Source organism: Wyeomyia smithii, chromosome 2 (genome assembly GCF_029784165.1).
Source record: "Wyeomyia smithii strain HCP4-BCI-WySm-NY-G18 chromosome 2, ASM2978416v1, whole genome shotgun sequence".
Classification (NCBI taxonomy): Eukaryota; Metazoa; Arthropoda; class Insecta; order Diptera; family Culicidae; genus Wyeomyia; species Wyeomyia smithii.
The window spans coordinates 63,842,383-63,865,674 of NC_073695.1; the positions used below are offsets into that span (position 1 = coordinate 63,842,383).

The window sequence follows — 23,292 nt, forward strand, 5'->3', positions numbered from 1 at the left end:
CACAAATTTTTATCCGCCAGCGGAGCAAGTTTTCGTTTTTCCACCAGCCGCCATCGCCGGGGTGTGTCCCGTTTTCCTACTGGGTTGCTTCTTGGGTGTTTTGGCGGAATTGCTGGGGTTAAGCGAAATTGCATTTGAAGCTGCTGACGAGCAGTGGAAAAGGTCGACGTGACGGCGTTGTCCTTTTCATGTGCGCACAGCGGGAATGTGGTATAATGAATCGCATTGCTCTGCTGATGAAGACGGCTGATTGCGGCGGAGTGCATCGTTTGTGGTTCGAAAAAAAAAATAAACCAACGTCATCATAAATGATAACCAAACAGAAAATCATCTATTTTATGCACCCAAGCTTTAACCTTGTCTCCTTGTCACTAGCCTTTTTCCCGACAGCAAATTTAATTTTTTTTCTCAGTAAAAAAGTGTACGAGCTCGCGCTTCAACAGCTGCCCGCTGCCAGAGCGAGTGATAAATAATACAATTCTCTAATGGCAGCAAATTCGGCTGCTAGAGAAACCTTGCTGCGAGCCGATTCGGAACGTGGTACTTGCCGCTTCGAGTGATGGTAATCCTATTTGCTGCTGCTCTCGCCTATCTCGAGTCGCTATTTCGAGTGCCACTCTGGACGAAGTTTGACAAAGTTTAAGTGAATAAGAATCATGAATATTGCAGCACCAGTCGCTGCTGGCGAAAGTTATCTAAAGTTAGATTAGAGAGTTGTTAGAAAGGAAGCCCGATAATCTGTTTGGTAGGGTGACAATTTTTGCATGAGGACGAAAAACAAGAATCCAATCAGCCTGCGGATGTTCAAAATAGTGTAGAACTTGTTAACAAATGCAAATTTGATAAAATATAGCTTCCTATTAGGTTTTCGTCAGTTTCAAAAAGACAATTATTTAATTAAATGATATTGTTTTTTTTTGCAGATGATATAACGCTTCCCTCTTCACCGGCACCGTTTAGTGGTGGATGTCTGGCGATGATTGATAGTGGAACTATTCTGGACGATGAGTAAGTCAAGTGAATCTGGTTTCGTCGATTGTTTATTTTGTAAAAGTATTTTGATTTTAGTCTTAGTAAATTAGTTAGCAATACAGCGAAATATCAAGCTTGGTGTATTTTCTCATTTTTTACAGATCCAAAAATAATAATCGTGTTCTACACACCATATCAATATTGTGCGGAATTAGCACAATTGATGATTAAGATTGAAATCTGTACAACGAATGTGTGTTATTGATTTTACCTAAAAACCTTCTAATTAAATGAAGTGTATGGATATTATGAGGTATCAGGCTTACAGTGCGAAGCTTAACCTTCGAATTTTGAATTTTCTGCCAAACATTTCATAAAATTTGTGTTGCTGCGATTTCATTTTTTTCTGCCTAAGCAGAGCAGTTGCTTTGATATTGGCCGCGCGTCTTGCGTTGAATTGTTCGATACTCGATTAGGAATGTAATCTGAATGGCAAAGTTAACACACGACGCTAGACTGGTTATTTGAATGTATCTTGAAGCACTTTTTTGCAGCTTTTCAATGGTTGTGTCAAGTTCAAAACCGGTGATGGCGAACTTGCTCAAAAACATGTTTTTCTTATTAAATCCAAGATGGCAGCAAGATCGAACATGGCGGCTCTATAACAACGTGCTGGTTGTAGGAGGTTTAAGGACGAATTCAACAAACACTATACAACGCAAACAAGTTTTAACAGTCAAGGTGCATGCAGTTTAAAATAACATTTTACGCAAAACGCAAAACTAGAGGAAGTGCCGGCCAATTTACCTAATACTGGTGCTGTTCACAATTGCACAAAGGCAGCTTTTACTACATACATGGAACATTCAGAATTACTAGATCTATAATTCTGTCGACCTGTGCTTTGGAAAGCTATCATATAACGGCCAATCAGATCAATCGAAATTTGCGTTTCAACAAGGATTGACCATTTTCAATAATATAGTTGCTTGTCATATTAGGCTTGACAATTTTTGAGGTTTGGTTATGCGATAACCTAATTTTTATGCAGATAATAAAAGTTGTTCGGGTGTTGTGCTTATTACTGAAGAAAAAGATAATTAAGTACGTTCTGAGACATGGAGATTAAGTCGAATTTATAACTATTCCAACATTTGAAGGTGTAGATTAATTGAAGAGAAAATATTAACTCTTCAATTAGGTATTTATTTCATCCTGAAAAGGACAAATTGCTGTTTAACTCAATATCAGATAAGATACCGATCACTTTTTTGCGTTAACACTGACAGTGCGAATAAGGTATTATTTGTGATAGATAACACAGTGAAAAACTGTTTTAATACTACAAACTAGACGGCTCATGTATTTTGAACGCCAGCTGTGTTGTCAAAATGAGGCAAACTTTTTATTGGATGCATTCACTATGCCCGCTATCGCACAGAGACAGCATTTCATGAAAGTAAGTGTCCCACTGCATTAGTAGGCCCTGCTACTATCGATGCTAATACCCGCTGCAACTGCTGCCGCTATTCGTTGCCATGCCACAGCTGTGGCTGCTATCCGCTGCCATTGGTATCCGATGCACTGCTGCTGGTGATTAAGGAGCACTGCTATTGTCGCTGTCTAGAACTATTATGAGCGGGTTCGGCTGGAACAGGCTCTTTTATAGGCCAAATAGCACATTTTAAGTTACTAGGTCTATAATTCTGTCGAACGTGCTTGTGAAGCAATCATATAACGACCAATTAAATGTCGAGTTTTGCGTTTTGACAAGGCTTGACAATTTTCAATAGTACAATAGTTCGAATAATAAGCAATCTTAGAAGATTTTCCAATCTATTGCTGCAAGAACGAAGGAAATCCATAAATTGGACATATTTTTCACTTTTTTCGGTTTCAGATTTTCATTTTACATCCCTATGTAGCCGGTTATGTAGCCGAACTTCCTGAAAACGTAGTTCTACGTCAAAACATATGGAAATTATCTGTCATGTTGTGCTAAAATAGAATAGATGAAGTTATATTAGACTAATTCACGACATTTCAATAGTAGTTATTGTGCTGCTTTCGGCAGCTAAAAAAATCAATTGAAATAAGTTATTACAACATTGCAGCGCAACCATTCTCCGTATAAAGTCATGTGAATGTGAATGTGAGATTAATATAAAAGAATTATGAAATACAACAAGAGGCATATCTGGAAGATCTCGGTTGACTGCCTTCCATAGCTGAATTTTTTTGGTTCATGAAAGCAAACATAAATTGACCTATTGGGACGTGACTCTGTTATTTTTTTTTTTTTTTGGATATTGATACAGAGAATATCACAGGGAATGGTTGGTGTCTATTCATGTCGTCTGTGCTAGGAATGCTCGTATGTGATTGGTTCATTGTTCGCGTAAATTTGTTCTTGACACTTTTTATCGATTTTTACCGCTTTGAAATGAAAAAATAATGATAACTAGCGTGTTATAAAATTGTTCAACATTTTAACTATCCACTAACATATTGGTTATTGTTATCTATCATGTGGTTATGCTGTTATTATCGTTTGAAATCTGACGCAACATTTGCCAGTTTCATTTCCAATTTTACAGAATTCATACCAGTATAGAAAGCAAAGACGCAGTCCCTCGTCAACATATTTCTGATTGGGTAGTGGTTTGCTTCGGCTGGTTTTGCATTAGACTGTTGTAAAAAACTTACCAAAGCCAATACCCTACACGTTTCAGTATGCGATACTTTACAGATTCTTTGCCCATTTTCGGCGGTCGGTACATGAAGCAAAGCCGGGTAGATGAAGAAAGCATTTTTGTTTTCGAGCACATTTTTGCAAACACTCCTTACTAGATGAGCAATTTAAGTCGAGTACTTTTACTGTTTTTTAAAGTTTTTTTTAAGGTATTTGCGTGCTGGTGCAGCAGCAGCAGCAGCTACTCCGGCGGGTGCATGAAGAATAAAGAATATCTCGAAAGTGTGTGTGCAAAAGACTTACGAAGCGTAGCATGTGTCTCGTTTTCAAGCAGAAAGGAGGAAAAAGGTTTTGCTTCTTGCTCGGTGATCATACATGCCTCTAAAAAAGTTATGCAGTGTAGTGCCAGACAAACATGGAAGGTTAGCGGGCTTCTAGATAACAAGGAGAAGCTTGGTGCACATTATTCCATCAGTTTTGACAGGGCATAATTCTCGTTTTATTACTTAGTATGTGGCAGCAAAGTAATCCTCAACGACACGAAGCAAACTTTGGCTCGAATTAATGAATAATTTTTTTTCTCGTGTAAAATAAAAATATTTGCTTCAATCAATAACAAAAAAATATTTGCTGTCAAATTTGGTAAACAAAAAATTTGGCAAATATTTGCTTCGTCTAGTGTGAATATTTTAGTGATTTTTTTTATTGGCCATAGTGAATTTCAGTATTTGGTAAATGGGGAAATAGTGAACGGGTTCATCAAATGCAAAAAAAAATCTTCTATTGTTGAATTTACGAGCCACTCCCAACCAATTTTCTTCAGTCGATGGAAACTATATAATATATAACCCCCTCAATCAATAAGCTAAGAGAAGATTTGCGAGGTATTAACTTTTGAAAGCTCAAGCTTCAAAACTTCGTGAAATGCGTCACAAACTTTGGGAATTGTGGTGGATATCATTGATTGTGGAAAACGAAAGAAATGAAAGCTAGCCTTTCTCTAGTTGAAATAACTGCTTATACATTGGAATCTTGCTGCGCCAAAATTCTGATATAACGGAACTCGTTTTCTAGCTGTCGTAAACTCGTGACTGTAGAATTCTCGTTCGTTTTCCTCGCTCACCCGATCGCGCATCGAAATGCTACGCTTCCAAATTCTGTCATTTTCGATGGTGAATTGGCAAGCATGACCAAAAACGCAAACCAATAACAGTTTTTTTTTCTTCTCGATCAGCTGTTCTTACTTAAAACGAAATATTTAATACCGAACACTAGCGATCAAAACACATCAAATCAAATCAGATCAAATCAAAACACAGAAATTGTATTTTCGATTGTCAGATGAAATATTGTTCTGCAAATGAAAACTCGGTTTGCTTTATATTTAACAATTTTGATTAAAATTGTTACGCGAGGGTTTTGAACAAATATTTATTGCATTGTGAGAGCATGGCCAATATGTTTACTCAGAGAAAAATGAATTCCGTATGAAAAACAACAAATATTTGTTTCGTGTAATGCCTGCCTTTGGCTGCGATATTTAGTTTTTGATGCAATTCCACTCATGCAAAAAAAAATATTTCGATTCACATTTTATTCCTTCTTTTTCTAAACTTTCTAAACTCTAAAAGTAATGATCATTAGCCCAGTTGCAAAGCTCTCAAAAGAAGTAATCAAACCTTTTAAGGAAATGTAAAGGCACACATAATAAAATATTTGCTTGCTCTTCTCAACAGAGATTAAATGTTCTGCTGGTGATTGAGGTAATACAATAGAAAATAAACCATCTGCAAATGTATGTTTCTAAATACTTGCTCCTGATGGTAACAATGTGTTGTTCCTCATCTGACAAGTTACCGAGAACACAGATAAATTCGTCTATATTTCGACCACCTGAAGTTATTTTTAATTGATTTATATTAACCCTGCAGACTAGCTAGAATGATTGCAAACCTCACTCATTTGAAAAATATTTGTGTTAGCAAAATTTCACTGCCTTTTCCTTCATCACATCCCACTTTGCAAAATGCATGAATAGGTACATCATTCTCAAACAATAGAGATAGTTTTACACACTCGTAGGTGGATCGGAGAATGTTTGATTCTAGCTGACACTGGAAGCACCTGTATCTATCCAGTCGAGCTAGTAAAAGGATCATATGCATTGTATTCGGTCCACACCCCGGAAGAACGGGAATTCACAGATGAACGGATGTCCGGTACGGCCATATCGGTGTACAACGGTACGAGTGGGTGGAAATGGACGAAAATCGAAAAGCTCTCTCGTTCCATTTACACAGGTGAAATGCAATAGCATTACATCAGGTAACGATAGCAGGAATGGTTTCCCGGGGATAAAGTTTTCGTTTTTTTTGCCCTCTCTTCGGTAACCTTCAACCAAGAAAGATCTGATGATACGATGATCGAAAGAATGTTGCAGGGGGGAAAAACGTTGAGAATGGTTGACTGCTACACGTACATAGGTTTGCTGCCACACTGGTGGGAGAAGGTCTGGCGGATGGGTTTCAAGTTTCAAGGCAGCAATCTAAATTTTAATTAAAACTTGGCTGTAGCTGTAGAGAATGTCGGGAGCTCGCATATTTCCCGCAAACAATGTGGCCAGCCGGTTGCCCTGGGCAACAGTATATGTAAACGGTTGCAAAATGCAAACGTCGATCGAACGCTGGCTGGGAGCTCAAGATTCATTATGAAGACTCATCAGTTTTTTGTTTCAACTGCCAATAAATCGGTGCACATTTCAAAATTTCATCACGAGTAGTAAAAAGTTTTCGAAGCTAAACTCTCAGATTGTTTGTGGGAGTTTGCAACCGAGCCCGGGGGCGATGTTTGCCGTCGGGCTTGGAGCAGGGGAACAATCGCTTTGCTGTTTGGTCTGCCCGGAAAGTACCTCAATCATGTCGAACTCAATTAATCTGAACTTGGTTGTTGTTAAATAGACTTCAATCGCCCTCTGAAAAACAATTAGAAATTAATCTAAAATACGAATCTCTGCTAAAGAAAGCCCATTATCACAACGGAACAAGCCAAACTCGAAGGCACAGGAACCATAGAATTGTTATCGAATTAGTTGCTCTAAATGGTGTCGCGTGCTGTTGTTTGTCTTTGGCTGATCCTGGAGCACGAAAAAAAAGTGCTCAACCCAGCCGTAAAGCGGATCCCGGAGCGGCTGCCGGTCGAGCTGGTGGAGGGCAATATGCGATAAAATAAAACTTTTCTGCTCTTTCGCTTACCATTCTCGCCGGACCGCTTTTATGAACCGGATGCGACGAGAAAAGGTAATTATAAAGCGAAAAGTTTCCCGGAGTGGCAAAGTACAGTTGAAAAATAAGAAAATACTGCACTTTGGTGGATATTACCCCGGTATAACTGCAGTGCCCACAGGAACTGCATTTTCTGCAGAAAACGCATCCAACCAATGCTCAAATATGGTTTAGGGACATTTTTCGATGCCCTACAAGAACTCACACTAGTGGAAGCAAGTAATCGTTGGTCTCGTTAAACAAACTACAAGTATTTTCACCGAAGCGAAGCTGGGTGAACTTGACTTTTTGGTACGAAAATTGTGTAAGTTCTTTAATCAACTACCGACTGTTTTGGTGCCTAATGCGAAACAATGGATAACGAGTTTCCTTTGATTGCTAACAGGTGGAGGCGCATGATTATTTAGTTATTTTCTGTTCAGTGTTAAATCTGAATGAAATTGTTCGGTAGTCTAGTTTTAAAGGAAACATGCAAATAGCAAGCTTTCAATCGATACCGGAAGCGAGAGCAAACATTTTCAAACATCCAAGCCCGATAAACCAGTTATCGGGTGTGTTCTAAAGCCCATATGCGATTATGAACTTGACAAACGAATAGAATACAATAGAATAGAAGCCCAGGCTCCGTGTGTGACTTTGTTATTGTCTATTCCAATGACAAAGCAAACTAAGCGCTCAACTTCCCAAAGTCCCAGTAGATTTGATTTTCGATCTTTCTAATCCGATTTTATCAATAGGGTAAACACAGCTCGATTCCAAATGAAACTAATTTCTCTGCCAAAACACATTGTATTTTGATTTGATATATTGGTTGTTAGGAAGCTAACTTGAAATCCTTTAAGGCGTGATAGAGGGCCCTATTTGACGATAAAAAATCCTTCTACACATATGGTCAAAATTTAACTACTGCAGAGTTATTCACTTTTTTCAGTTTTTGGTTATGTTTGCCTTTAACGAGGTCTAGCGCAAGATTGCTAGCTCAATTCTGTTTCTACTTCACTTGTGAATCTTACAACACTAAATGAAGGCGCAGCTTATTGCTTTTTAAGCGAAATAGCAACTAAACATCATCAAACAGGGTCCTCTATCATCCCTTAAAGGATTTCAAGTGAGCTCCCTAACACCCTGTATGTTTGATTATGTTATTGATGCAAAGATGTTAGTTTTTTTTACACAATAAGAGGTTTAGAAATGTCTTCAATTGTCTCACAAGCAAAAGAAAATTTAAAAAAAAAAGTTAGTAGAAATTAACATGTCAAAATTTTTAAACAAACAACAATATCGCCCGCTAGCCTGGAGGGCTAATAAAGTATTTTTAAAATGTTGTTTTAAATCGTATAGATAAAAATTTTAGTGTTGCTTTCTACTAAAACTTGAGATTAGCTTGCCATCTTCGATTGCAAAAACCTGAGTTGCGATGCCATGGAATTTTTAGGCAGGATTGCAAAAAGTTTTCATGTTAGCAAAGCTCGGCAGCAAAGCCTTGGTGCTACATTCCGATTCGGAACTCGGACCTTCTGTTTATTTATAGACAGACTCCGCAGACAACTGTTTAGTGTACAGGACAATTGCGGGGCTAGCGCTACGATCCCACGGACACTAATAGTCTCTCCCGAGCTTTGCTCACTTTTTTCAATTTATCAGGACCCACATTTGAAAACAGCTGAATTTTTTTACAATTCGATATATGAATGATGACAAATGATAGAAAAAAGTTTTAAATGGACGGCTCCTAGGGAATCGTCTGAACCATTAATAAAAACCTAAATTAATCCACCTAGCGGTCAGACCCAGCCTTTCTCATTCAAACTTTTATTTGTTAAAATAGATTTACATGAACGCTTCAATCCAATAAATGTATATTCACTCTTTAGGTTCTAAAATATTGATGTTGTAATCTATACATATAAAATGTAGTCCGGTCTGTCAGTCTGTTTGATCCATATAGGCTCGAAAACTACCGAACCGATTGACGTGAAAATTTGTATGTAGGGGTTTTTGGTCCCGATAAAGGTTCCTATAATAGTTTGAGACCTCTCCCTCTTCTGGAAAGGAGGGTTCCAATACAAATGAAACATACATTTCTGCACAACTCAAGAACAAACCAAGCAAATGAAACCGAATTTGGCATGTGGATGTTTTAAAGGGTAATAAATATGTCCATAATGGTTCGACGCCCCTCCCTCTTATGGAAGCACATGTTTCTGCACACATTTCTGCACATCTCGCGAGCTAATCAACTAAATGGAACCATATTTGGCAGGTGAATGTTTTAAGTGGTAACAAATATGTTCCATAATCGACCTCAGGCAACATTTTGGATTGTAAGATGACAACTTCCGGTTTCTGGAAAACAGCCAAAAATGGACTATTTCCACCCAATATAATAATATCCGGATAAAGAAAGATACACAGGAGCTAAATTCAACCACAGATACAATTTTGAATTCTAAGATGGCGACTTCTGGTTTCGGAAAAAACAGCGGCAAACGACCTAATACCACCCAATATGGGTATTTTCGGAATCGTAATGATCACAATTGTGCAAGTAAAAGGTGACGTGTAACAAAATCTTCTCCCTCTCTCTTTGAACGTTAAATTTATTGTTTCATGGCTTACAACGCTAGTGTCAACATCGCAGCTTGTACGAAAAATCAAAAACCGGAGCAAAAAAGTGTATTTATATAGAAATTATCTCGTTTTAGGTTTTGATAAAAAGTGTGGAAAACCACGAACTGTGTTTACTGTCTAATTTTTCAATTCAAACGGTTTCCGAAAATTGCTCAGATAATAAATAATTTGTGGTAAGGTATTCTAACAACACACAAAAGTATGAAAACTATTTTTCTATTATTACCAATGCCAAATCTTCTAGTTACCTACACAATTGTATAGTTCCGGCATTATCTATTACCTATTTTGTTGACACTGAATTAGGGTGAGCGAGCGGCAGACGGGCAAAACATTACTAGAGTTGTTGCTACAAGAACACAAATCAAATCGAACTTAAACATTTCTTTGGCATAAATATGATGATGGGGTGCATCCGCTATCCTACGATTAGATTGTACTGGCAAAGTGGCTATATACTTCCTGCAGTAGCACAATGTATGAGTCGGTATCGCTTTCTTCAACTGCGTAATTATCTCCATGTAGTCCATGTAGCCCTCAAGCATGCCACAAAAAGGTACAGCCAATAATTGATGTAATACCTACGTGAGGCTGTTCGAAAAATTTCGCGGGTTTCAAAAACGTGTTCTATTGATGAACAAATGATTCCATTCATCGGTCGCTGTCCAGTGAAGCAGTACGTGAAGAATAAACCGCACCGTGTGGGATTGAACGGTGAAAACGTTGCCGCTAAAAAGCTGCGTATACCTTGATAGATACGTCACGACTGTTCCACTTATTCAAAAATTTATCTATAAATCTCGAAGGAACTGGAACGATAATGACAAATAGGGTTCGTAGCATTGAATGGACCAAATTGTAACGCGGAGAGAGCGTAGAGCATATTTCGAAAGATTGAAACATTGTTGTTGTTGAATGGATGGATTCAAGTAAAGTGGTTGTGGCATCGACATTTTTCAAAACACGTAAATGGACATGGAAAGTATCAATGCATTTTTTTGATTTGGCAGTAATAAATTCATGGTTTGCTTACACCGAGGATTGTAAGGGAAACTCAAATAAAAATCACAAGGATTTGTTGTCCTTTAATTTAAACTAAAGTTGGCTGAGGTGCGAGAAATTCTACTTCAAAAAGAATTCGTGCAGTTCTTAGTGATGATGAAGACGAATGTTCAGTTCGGTCTTATCGTTCTTTGCGATCGGTTCGGTCTCTTGTTTGCTCCGCAAATTCACATCGTCTAGCAGTAAGCGTTATCAGAGAATTCTATTGTCTCTAGTGCCTATTGTGTCCGGGTGGCGTAGCACTCGAACAAGAAGTCAACGATTTGTGTTCCGCCAGCATTATTGCTGAGGAGAACATCAATTACAAGAAAGTTGTTACTTTGGGTATTTGTTACCTGCAGCATCAGGTATTACGAATTGCTGCCTTCTAACAGTTGGTATATTACGAAAGCGTGTACGAGAGCGGTCCGTTGAGCTTGCTCCGGACCGCCAGTTTTGAACAAGTGAAACTTCCGTAGTGTTATACCGCATAGTTAAATTTAGCATTTAAAAGAGATAATAAGACCAAGAGCTGTATTCAGCTTACTTTGTATAAAAACCGGTGGAAAAAGTTTCGGTAAACCACGTGGACGTTAGAGCAGCCATTTTTCAGGCCATCATTGGTCACTCATATCTGGTTTAAAGTGGTAGACACGATTTTGTGTTGTGTGTGGTGGTGAGTGCCACCAACAATTTCGTAAGTGATCGTAAGATCCCTTCTTTTTTATTCATCAAGAACCAGACAAACCGATTATACTGATTGGTACACGATATCAGTATCTCTTTCTCGAGCCTGTTCGGTCACAGAGACGAACATGGCATCGGGATTAACCCCTTTCCACGAACCAAGTGGAAACATGATCGACAATTCTTTTACGGGTCGAACCATTCCTAGCTGGATGGCCCCAAAAATTTGAGCGGCGATCTTACCATTCTCAGCTTAGAGTCCGAAAGTGGGACACTTCCAAAGAATCCCTTTCTAATAAGGGCATCAGTAGAACAAGCCATACGTGATAAAATAGATGGTGCTTTTGTCATGAGTCGGGGGGCATCTTATGCTCTCAAAGTGCGAAACGCCACTCAAATCGAAACCCTTCTCAAACTTACAACCCTATCTGACGGTACCAAAATTAAGATTAGCCATCATCCTATCCTTAATGAAACAAGATGCATTGTTACGTGCCGTGAGGTCGCAGATTTCTCCGAGAATGAGTTATCTGAGTATCTCAAGCCTAATGGAGTGCTGGAAGTTAAACGAATTACCAGAAGAAACGGCAACACAGTTGAAAACACTAACACACTCATACTGACCATCCCGAATACAACTGCTCCCGAGTATGTTGAGTTTGGCTGGGTCAGATGCAAAACTAGACCATATTATCCATCTCCCATGGTATGTTATCAATGTTGGAACTTTGGTCACACGCGGCTGCGTTGTCAACAAGATAAACCCACCTGTGGTAATTGCGCCTAAAACACCCAATCGTCGCGAATACTAAATGCTGCCTGCCCGCGTTCTGCTCTCGATGTGATTCCTCAGAACACCCCCTGTCGAGCAAGAAATGTCCCGTTTATGTAAAGGAAAATGATATACAACATATACGTGTCGACTCAGGCATTTCTTACCCGGCAGCTAAAAGTTTGTACGAAAACAGAAACGGAACTCGATCGTTCGCTAGCATCGTAAGCCTAGGAAAAGACGAACAAATTAACAAGTTAGTCGTCGAGGTGGAAAAACTAAAGCGAAAGATTGCAGGTAAAGACCGCCGCATCAATCAACTTGAGTCCATATCTAACCCAACAAGTAGAATTGAAACGGTACAGAAGCATGGAACAATTGAAGATCTCGTTTTAAAAGTAAAATTATTGGAAGAAGTATCTCAGAGAAAAGATAGGGAAATCGAAATCTTACGCAAAATATTATCTCAAAGTAATGGAATCAAGGAGGTAGAAGGGCAGGAATCTAGCTGCTCCAGTATTAATCTAACTCAAATGGCTCCCCCAGAACAGCAGCGTAAACAAAAAAAGACCGTTGACCCGATACCTAACACTCATAACACCCGCAGTCTCAAAATAAACAAAACGATAAAAAAAGATGCCCCTTCCTCGTTACTCGATCAAAAACAAGCTAATGTTAAAAGAAACGCTCCTACTAATACTAAAACTAATAAAACAAAAATTACCCGTATCACCAGTGGCGAATTTATCAAGGACGCTTTATCCGACACATCGGACGGTAGTTACAAAACAAATACAATCCATGAGAGCGAACCGCTTATGGAAGCCTCCTCAGATATCTTCTACTGAATATCTGATAACCGATGCAAATGTATACCTCGCAGAAAATCAACAATAGCAAACTGGAAGCAGTCCTCTTCTTTTACTTACCCACTAAATATAAAGCCCTAAACCCCCTCAACTACATAATGTATTGTACACCTAAAAACAATTCGAATACCGATCTATGCACCAGTCATGCTTCCAAAACCTCAACGTCTTCAACTGATGAAGACTACGATGTTGAACCAGAACAGACGGAGATTATTGGGTCGCGTGATAACCTCATTTTCCCCCATTTGGACACCGAGGGACACAAAAACACGAGAGATGGGTCGCGTGATAACCTCATTCTCCCCCACCCAGACAACGAAGAATCAACTATGTTTTCAACCGATAAAGATCACGATATGGAACCATAACAGACGAAGATTATTGGGTCGCGTGATAACCTCATTCTCCCCCACCCGACCAACGAGGGATCATCCATACGTATATCGCATAACAAGGGAGTGAACGCCTGGAGGGACAGAAACATGGCCGCAAACGTACCCATCGGCCATACGTCCTCCTGGGGTTCGACCGACTCTGCTAATATCAATAAGTTGCCCAACAAAATACTAGTGAACTCCGACAAATATGACCAGTTTTATAACTGCAGACAACAACCTGGGCCAAGCCATAGTAGAAGCGTTAGCCTCGCCACAGACGTGACCTACTTACAACTAAAACCCGTTCCGCTCCATCTACTACACTACTTAACCAAGGCGAACGGTGTGGGAAGGAGGAGATAGAATTAACCTCCACCCTCTTAGGAGAGAGAATAAATGCACCACGCTCAACCCGCTCAGCTTCTACGGAAACCCGAGTGAGTCTGTCAAACAGCGACAGACATCCGACTCGATTAGCACTTCAGTGGAACATAAACGGTCTGTTCAACAATTTACACGACCTACAAATACTGACGCTCGAGAACCCGCCACAAACCATTTCTCTACATGAGATCCACTGTGGGGAAAAAACTAAGTTGAACAGCATACTAGGCGGACAGTACCAATGGTATATCAAATCAGGAACCACTAGTTTCCAAAACCATGCCCTCGCTGTGCTCGAATCCATCCCCCACCAACAGAAATTTTTAAATACTCCGCTGATCGCGGTAGCGGCGAGCGTTGAAACTCCTTTCCAACATACGTTCGTATCCGTTTACCTTCAACAAACAGGAATCACGAACCTCGAAAGCGAATTGCAGAAGATCATCGATCAACTTGAAAGACCTTTCATTATCCTGGGAGACCCTCACGCCCACCATTACGCATGGGGGTCAAAAAAAAAACTGACAAAAGAGGTGTCACCATTATGATTATTGCAGAAAACAACGACTTGCTTGTCCTCAATGATGGAGATATCACCTTTATCAGAGGCGATTGCCAATCCAGTATCGACGTATACTTGGCATGCAGCGAAATAGCAAGGCACCTGAGTTGGCTCATCCATTCCGAAACCTGCGGGAGTGATCGCTTCCCAATCGAAGTACGTACCAACGAAATACCACCAGAAACAACAAGGCGACCTCGGTGGCGTTTAGATGATGCTGATTGGACAAAGTTTGAAAACGATATTCTGCAAACAATAGATGCCGACCGAATATATCATCCTGAATAAATATGCTCCATGATTTTTAATGCAGCCAAAGCAAGCATACCTAGGACGAGCAAACCCGGTAAAAAAGCCCTACCATGGTGGTGCGATGAAACAAAAAAGGCTGTAAAAGCACGAAGAAAAGCACTCAGAGCACTAAGAAGGACTCCAGAAAATCATCCAAACAGGGAGACTATTCATGAAGAATATCGACGGAAACGGAACGATTGTAAAAGGATGATCATAGAGGCGAAACGAAAATCTTGGGAGGATTTCTTGGATGGTTTCGACGCATCTCAATCAACTACAGAAATGTGGAGAAGAGTCAACTGTCTTAGCGGGCGGAGAAAATACAAAGGAATGGGCATCCGGTGTGGCGACTCGATCGATGCCATTGGAGAATACTTTGCAGATATATCTTCCAATAGATTGTATAGCCAACAATTTATGACCTCCGAATCGAAGAAACCACGCATTTTAATACCAATCGATAATCAGGACTGTGACTACAACCAACCTTTTACCTTCAGCGAATTGCTTTATGCCTTGAACTCAGCCAACGGAAAATCTGCAGGCCCAGACGAAATTAGCTACCCAATCTTCAAACAGCTACCTCTCCAAGCAAAGGTCGCCCTACTCGGGGCGTTCAACCAAGTTTGGACAAAACAAAGCTTCCCCGATAGCTGGAGATACAGCTTTGTCCTACCGATCCCTAAGAAAAACAACGGATCACCAGAACCCCAACACTACCGGCCAATTGCTCTCACTAACTGTGCCTCAAAAATTATGGAACGCATGATCAATCGTCGGCTGACTACGGTGCTGTGCGAAAGGGATCTTTTGGATCATCGTCAACATGCTTTTCTTAAGGGCAAAGGAGCCGGTACTTATCTGGCGTCTCTTGGTCAGCTAATCAGCGACGCTATTTCAAATGATCTACATGTAGAAACTGCTGCATTAGACCTCTCCAAAGCATACAATAGAGTCTGGCGGCCTGGAGTTATCCGACAGATGATCGAATGGGGCCTTAAAGGAAACATGGTAAACTTCGTTAAAAATTTCCTTCAGGACCGTACATTTCAGGTCACAATAGGTAACAGTAAGTCACAGATTTTTGCAGAGCGGACAGGCGTCCCACAAGGATCGGTGTTAGCAGTAACACTTTTCCTAATTGCGATCAACTCGGTGTTCGATCAGCTTCCAGCAGGCGTATATATTTTCGTTTACGCAGACGATATCACCATCGTCGTTGTAGGCAAGCATCGCAAATTAATTCGCAGGAAACTACAAGCAGCTATTCGTGCTGTTGCCAAATGGGCGGAAAAAACCGGTTTCAACATGGCTGCTGAAAAGTGTGCAATTTCGCACTGTTGCTTGCACAAACACCATCCCTGGGGCAACCCCATTACAATTAACGGATGCGAAATCCCATACAGAAAGGAAATTCGTATTCTGGGAGTCATCATTGACAGAAGATGCTCTTTCGTCCCCCACTTTACCGCGACGAAAGGATCTGTTGAGAGTAGAATGCGTTTATTGAAAACCATCAGTAGAAGACATCGGTCAAACAACAGAAAATCACTCACTATAATTGGAACCAGCATAGTTATCAGCAAGATTCTCTATGGAATCGAACTAACAGCTCGCAACTCTACGATGCTCATACATCCACTTGGACCGATTTATAACAGACTAATCCGACTAGTATCAGGACTTTTACCAAGTTCGCCAACTCTATCCACCTGCGCGGAAGCAGGTGTGCTTCCTTTTGAGTTGCTCATCACCAAAACAGTCTCCTTCAGAGCCATTAGTTTTCTAGAGAAAACTTACGGTGCCAGTTATTCATCCTTGAAAAGGCCCAAAACCTGTTGCGAGAGAACACCACAGCAACCCTACCTCCTGTAGAAGAGCTGCATCGAGTAGGAGATCTACGATGGAACCATCCCACGCCGCGAGTTGAATGGGCGGTCAAAAGGACATCCGCGTCGGAGAATGTGCAGCAAAAGTTGCTGCCATACTCAATAGTTTGCTTAGTACCAAATATGCTATATCTTCACTGATGGATCACGAGCGGGGGATGCAGTGGGAGCCGGAGTACATAGCTCTTCCATGAACATCGCACGAAAACTACCCGACAACTGCTCCGTATTATCATCAGAAGTAGCAGCCATATTACTGGCAATTGAGAACACCGATAAGCTAGACAACCCAATCATCATACTGTCTGATACGGCGAGTGCTCTTTCAGCTTTAGAAAACCCAAGGCAGAAGCACCCATGGATACAAGCTGCACAATCCAATTCACGTACAAACATTACGTACTGCTGGCTTCCGGGTCATTGCGGCGTCAGAGGGAATGAAGAAGCGGACAGACTCGCAAACCAAGGGCGAAACGCTCAAATATGGCGGCGCAACGTACCTAGCGCAGACATCAGGACATACATCCGGAGAGAAGTACAACAGGCATGGGAACGTAAGTTGTACACAGAACACAACCTCTTCACACGAAAAATAAAAGGGGAGATACAGAAGTGGACGGACAGGAAAAATCACGAGGAACAACGAATTTTGTCCAGACTCCGGGTTGGCAACACAAGAGTGACTCACCCCCACTATAAATCGTCAGCACCGAAACCGAAGTGTATGCAGTGCAACCTGCCGTTGACTGTGGAACACTTATTAGCTATCTGTCCCGCCTATGAAGCATCCAGAAGAAATTTAAACCTAGACACCAGTATCCGAGATATTTTACGAAATGACACAATGGCCGAAAACAACCTGCTTTCATTTCTTAAACAAACGAGACTTTACAACGAAATCTAAAACCAATGCACTGTAATTTTCCAATTTTTTTCCCCTAGAGGCGAACCAGCCAAAGGCTGAAAGCCTCTCTAATAAAGAAAAAAAAAAGACGAATGTTCCTGAATGTTCTAGAGATTCTTATCCTGCAAAACTGCCTTTCCATGAAGTAAGATAAGATCGGTTCGAGTACTTTCCGATTGTTGATCAACTTCCCACAGCAGACAATGCAGATTGGAACAATGTATTGGGCGAAGCCGCGTTCGTTGTGACAAATGCAATGTATGTCTTTGTTTAACTAAACATGTAAACTGTTGCCCCAAATTTCATAATAAGTAATCTGATTCGAACTGAAGTGAAATTATTTACCATCAATAACTGAACTGAAGCCACATTACACATGAAAATATCCCATTGATGGCATATGAAAATAAGCACTTGAAATTTATTATAAACTTAAGATAAATTGTTATGTTTCGTTTTACATTCGTTATGAAAATCCCTAAGTAATAAAATAGAAGATTATCTAAAAAGCGATTTGCATCTCTCAATTAATAGTACCTGATATTATGACGAAAAGACTATTTCATGAATATTGTAACCTAGAAAAAGATAAGACCGAACCTACACAATTGTGTAGGTTAGTGTTTTGATCATCTACGAGTTGCATCATGTAATGTATGTTAATTTATGATCACTGGTTAACCAGAAAGCTTAGTAATTGCATTAAAATAAAAATTAATCAAAGAAAAATCGTCCGGTCTTAAAGGGTTATGAATTGTAGGATGGCAACTTGTGGTTTCTGGAAAACAGCCAAAAATGGCAAGATAATGATGTTTCATGATTTTTACATTTTGATACATAACCTCTAAACTAAAAATCCGATTACAATGAAATTTAATAGGGTCTTATGGAACAACGAGACCTTTCATTTGCAATTAATTTCAGTCGTCTCTGAGAAAAGTGAGTGAGAATAAAAATCAGCACATACACACACACATACACACACACACATACAGAAAATACTCAGCTCGTCGAACTGAGTCGAGTGATATATGCCATTCGGCCCTTTGGAGCACTTTTATACTTTCGGTTTTGCAAGTGATTGCTATACCTTTCTAGGAGTAAGGCAAAAATATTGAAGAATTGAATTATTTTATTAAAAATTTAAAATTAAACTATTCTATAAAACTTTTAGATATATCAATTTAAAAAAGAGGTCTACAAACCTCAGACCATTTCAAATGTTAGTCCAGATGAACTTCAGCAAAAAAGAATCATGCAAAGTTGCTTAGGGCAGTAAGACCCAGACATTCACGAAGTTTCATAGCATTCTGAGAGGATGCTGCCAGTCCCTCAGTCGAGTTGTCTTCAGATGGGTCAATAATAAAAAGGCATTTATACGCGGTTTTTTTACGAGGATTTTTTACGCGGATTTTTGAATCAACGCGGTTTTTTTTACGCGGATTTTTTAACTAACGCGGTTTTTTACGCGGATTTTTGAATTGACGCGGTTTTTTTACGCGATACCGCGCTAATTCAAAAAAAATTTCACGAATTTCCGAATTAACGTGGGTTTGGAATCAGAAACGTTTAAGTGTTTATCTAGTGAAAGACATAGTCCAAGAAATACTTTCCGGCCAGCGAAAGATCCGGAATGACCGTCAAAGAGGACTATTAAATACTGTATTAAATAGTGGTTCTAGAGTGTCTCGGGTTTTTTCTAAAGCCCTTCTTGTTGGACTACTTTACGCGGATTTTAAAAAAAACGGGTTTTGAATTAGAGCGGTTTTTTTTACGCGGATTTTCGAACTAACGTGGTTTTTTTACGCGGTTTTTTACGAGGTACGTATCCCCCGCGTAAAAAAAACCTGACTACAACTTTTTCCAGAAAATACAAGATTAACAGCCCTATAGGTTTAATCAAATGGTAACGTAGGACTGAACAATGTAAAATGATCCAGAAACCCAATTCTTAAGGGAAAATTCGGATCAGGAACTCGATAGCAATTGTCTAAAGAAGTTTTTTTCTACAATGTTATCACCTGTGATGAAGCGCTTATTTTCAGGTTATTAAAAATTAGTGCGATCAACAGTTTTGATGGAAACAGAAATCTTCCTCAACTTCTCATCATTGCAGCTAAAGATAAAAACTGTTCTATAATGTTTTTTTCCCCATTCATTTTAATCAACTTTATATATCGTGAAAATAAGAATATTTTATTTAAAAATGTTTTATTTTCCATATTTGAGTATAATGAAAATCAATCAGCTGATTCGTAAGTTTTGAATGGTTGAAAATAAAATATATCGAATTAAGTCGTTTTTTATGGTCACCATATTTAGGAACTGGTCGGCATATTTTCCTGCAAGACATCATTTTAATAACATTCTAACACTAGATCATTAAATTGTCTGTAAGAATGAGAGAGGTTGAAACAACCTCTCTAGGCTCATGACAGCTAGCTTTTGTTGACTAATTATTCGTAGTTTTGTTGTTTTAGCAATATCTTAGTATACTCTTTAAAGTCGGATAAAAAATGATACTTTTTTAAGCAGCGATAACAAGTTAGTTGAATGTGAGCAGAGCAATAAATTGCCTATAAAAGCGTAAGAGTCCCATATGACTTTCAGGTAAATGTTAGTTTTCGCTGTCAATGTGTCTGATTTTGTTCACAGTTTCGTATGTCTAGATGAAATTTGAATGTTTGTTCTGAAAAATACTGAAAAAATACCAAACCTTGCTTGTCCCATATTTAAAATAAAGGCATACGAGTCCCATCTTAAATATATATTCAATTGTATACTAAGAACCACATTAAACGATTGCTATCAATAAAAAGAATTGTTTATATACAGAATGTCATTACTCATTGTCTTAAAAAAAATAAATAAAAGCACAGTTCATGTTTTCAAGGTTTAACCGAAAATAAGTTAGAGCCATTAAATTGATTCAAGCTAATGTTTATTTTCGAAGAAATTTGAAAGTTATAGTGATGATTTTTCTGGCAAATGCCTCCAGAAATCCTTTTTAGCATCCGGAATGAGCGGAGTTAAAATGTTCAGGAGTGTCGCCTTACGGTCTGCATCGATTCCTCGTGGACTTTTCAGGAATTTCAACGTAGTCTCTAAGTCGAACGAGTTTTCGGCTATCACCTTCAGTTGTTTTTTGATAAACAACATGCACCTGTCCATGTGTCTATCCGCTGAAACTAAATCGCTACATTGCATTCCGTATGATCCCCTGTGAAGTACAACTTGCCGTATATTTTCGATATATGGCCTAAGCTTCTGCTTGTTTAGCATATATTGCGAAACACTAAAGGTGCTTTGGAAGAAGTTGACCGGTTTCATGTTTAAAACTTCTACGTTCTGTTTCGCAGTTTGTAGAACATCAATGAAATCTCCGAGAGTGATTGGCACAGTTCGCTTCATCTGTTTCTCTACTGCCGCGTGGAAACTGTCTGCAGCCATAAACGTGTGCTCAGTTTCAAAAAATTTGAGAACAAGCTTCTGCACCTTATTTAGTTTTGAGTTTATAAAAAGAATAAGGTGCAAGAACAAATTCCAGTTTTTATTTTGGGCAGAACAATTGCCTAACCACAGAACAATTTCTTCCGAGTAACCAAATTTTTGAATGACGTTATGGAAGCAGCTTGAAATGTCACTAGACTACCTGCCACTGGTGTAGTTTGCGAGAACCATCACCGACGTACGTATGGCGGGCTCGTTTTAAAATATCGACTTGTTGGACATGCTCACGAATACAGTTGCCTTGATCATTGAAGTCGAGGTTCCAGAATAAACGGTTTACTCCAATTCTGCCGTCCTTTGAAATCTTACTCATACAGTTCTTTGAACATCTACAAGCATTATGGATAAGCGGATGTAGCTGACGGCGTTTTTCTGCAACCTTCTTCCTACGATTCTCTTTCTTTGTCATTTTACGCTTCTTTGGTTTTGGTTGCTCACCAAAAAAGCTCCCGTCGGAATCTATTACAGCATCATCGGATGATCCACGCGATAGAGACAAATGTTTTTCCAATTTTTCAACTACCGTCAATTCGAGCCCGGGAAACTGTTCATCCGAGTTATTCTCCGAATCGTTCCCATAAGCTTTGAGCAGTTCCAATGCAGCCATTTCAACAAAAAAACAATTTTGATTGGAATAAACTATTCGTATGACAGACACAATAAGGAATGCGAATAAATACCATGGCCATCTTTGAATGTATGGACACTGATATGCTCTTATTTTTTGTATATAGAACAAAAATAAAGGCACACGAGTCCCATAATTTATTTCCAAGCTTGGAATTCATGCAAAAGTTTTTTAAACTCATGGAAATACATATTGTTCCACCTCTTGAACATACAGTTGAATAAAACTTACTTTAAGTTAAACCATAGTTATTTACCTTCAATTCAAGATTCGAACTTCATAAGCAATTTTCTCGACTGTGAGCATTTCCATGTTGGACTCTTATGCTTTTATGGGCAGTAAATACGATTCAGTTCTCAGTTCTGCTGTAAACAGGATGTCGAAAACTTGGAAAAACCTAGCAAATCAGGGGAATGTCATAAAATTCATGTTTCGATCAGGGAAATCAGGGGATGTTAGGGAACACTGAAATGTAATAAAGAGTACTGTCTACAACACGTCATTAAAGCAATTTGCTGCCTTGAGTCAAAAAATTATTTGAAGTAGAAAGTATCTGCTTTGAACGAAATTCAGTGCAGCGCATAAGGCATTGGTTGTTTTGAAGTGGTGCAACGAAAACTTACCGTGTTTTTTTTCAACACCTCTGAATGACCCGCATACTCTCTCGATTAGAATCCATTGGACATCAAAATTCAGGGGTACATGCTGGGAAAGCTGGGTGAAGTAAAACACATGACTTTGGACATTGTAAGGAACCGTTTGGTGAGAATGAAATACCGATGAAAGTCGTCTTCATTACAAAGTAGTCGAGAATTATTGACTTGATGGAATGGTATTTGATGGCAGTTATAAAATCCTATATCTATGAATGCGAATGTCAGGTTGTCTGTCTGTTCCCTATAAACTCAAAAACTACTGAACCGATTACCGTGAATATTTATACATATAGGTTTTCCAATACGGGGAGTAACCCTAAAATATTAGTTTCGCCCCAATTCATAAGCGTAGGTATGGAGGAGGTACCCGGGTAACTTTAAATACAGAGATTGAGGAAGTATGAGGCCCAACTGTGCGACGTTACTATGTAATTTGAGACTTTTCTGTATCTCATTGGCGTAGTAAGTGTAAAGTCCCCCGTAGAACTCTACCGGGACTTGTGATCGAGAAAGAACTCAAACGGACAAATCCCGTACGTGCAGTCAGAAGGACCACACGGAGTCACTTTTAATAACCGATTGATTTAAGTAACGACAATTACCGTTACGCTAGCCCTGGAGTGAATCCGTGAGAGACAATTTCCCCTCGCGAAACCACCATCTATCCTTGTTACCCTAATGCCCTTTCCTCGGCCTTTCACTAATTTAGTACAATAACTCGTGGGTTTAATCCCACTTAGTCTAATTCTACCGAGATCGGTGAGCCGTACGCTCTGCCGCTCCGTCGTGTTTGTAAACAACACCGGTAACTCACCCTCACGTATGCGGCGACGAGTTACCGGCCCATCAAGTACCGTGTCGCGGGCTCTTTTTAATTTAAATGTGCTTACGGATGGCAGTTTTCGTCACCCTAGTCAAGCGGAAGACGTGGCTATAAGCAAGTTCTGACCAGTGCTGAGAATATTCACTGTCATGATATTCAGAAACAGCGATTTTCAGCCGTCTTTATATTGATACTCATACTACCCATGCGACCGTTGATATTCATGATAACAAACAACCGATGAACACCGACAAGATAAACTTTAACACTCGTGTTGATATCTTGATCGTCAAAAATGAAAATCATATCAAATCAGT

General features: G+C 39.4%; 2 protein-coding genes across 5 annotated transcripts in view; one reads left to right on the plus strand and one right to left on the minus strand.

Annotated features, from left to right (window-relative positions):
• LOC129721480 (glucose transporter type 1) overlaps positions 1 to 23,292 on the minus strand; it is a 551,257-nt gene that overhangs the window by 442,233 nt on the left and 85,732 nt on the right. The gene's annotated exons all lie outside the window — the stretch shown is intronic.
• LOC129721481 (uncharacterized) overlaps positions 1 to 23,292 on the plus strand; it is a 205,279-nt gene that overhangs the window by 112,771 nt on the left and 69,216 nt on the right. The window contains exon 8 of one of the 2 annotated variants that reach the window (XR_008727401.1): positions 924 to 1,005. Coding sequence is in view for 1 of the 2 variants with exons in the window: in XM_055674112.1 (XP_055530087.1) it covers positions 924 to 1,008 (85 nt within the window). In the remaining variant the exon portion in view is untranslated. Of the gene's footprint in view, positions 1 to 923; positions 1,009 to 23,292 lie in introns of those variants that run through there. The other variant, XM_055674112.1, reaches the window with a different exon arrangement.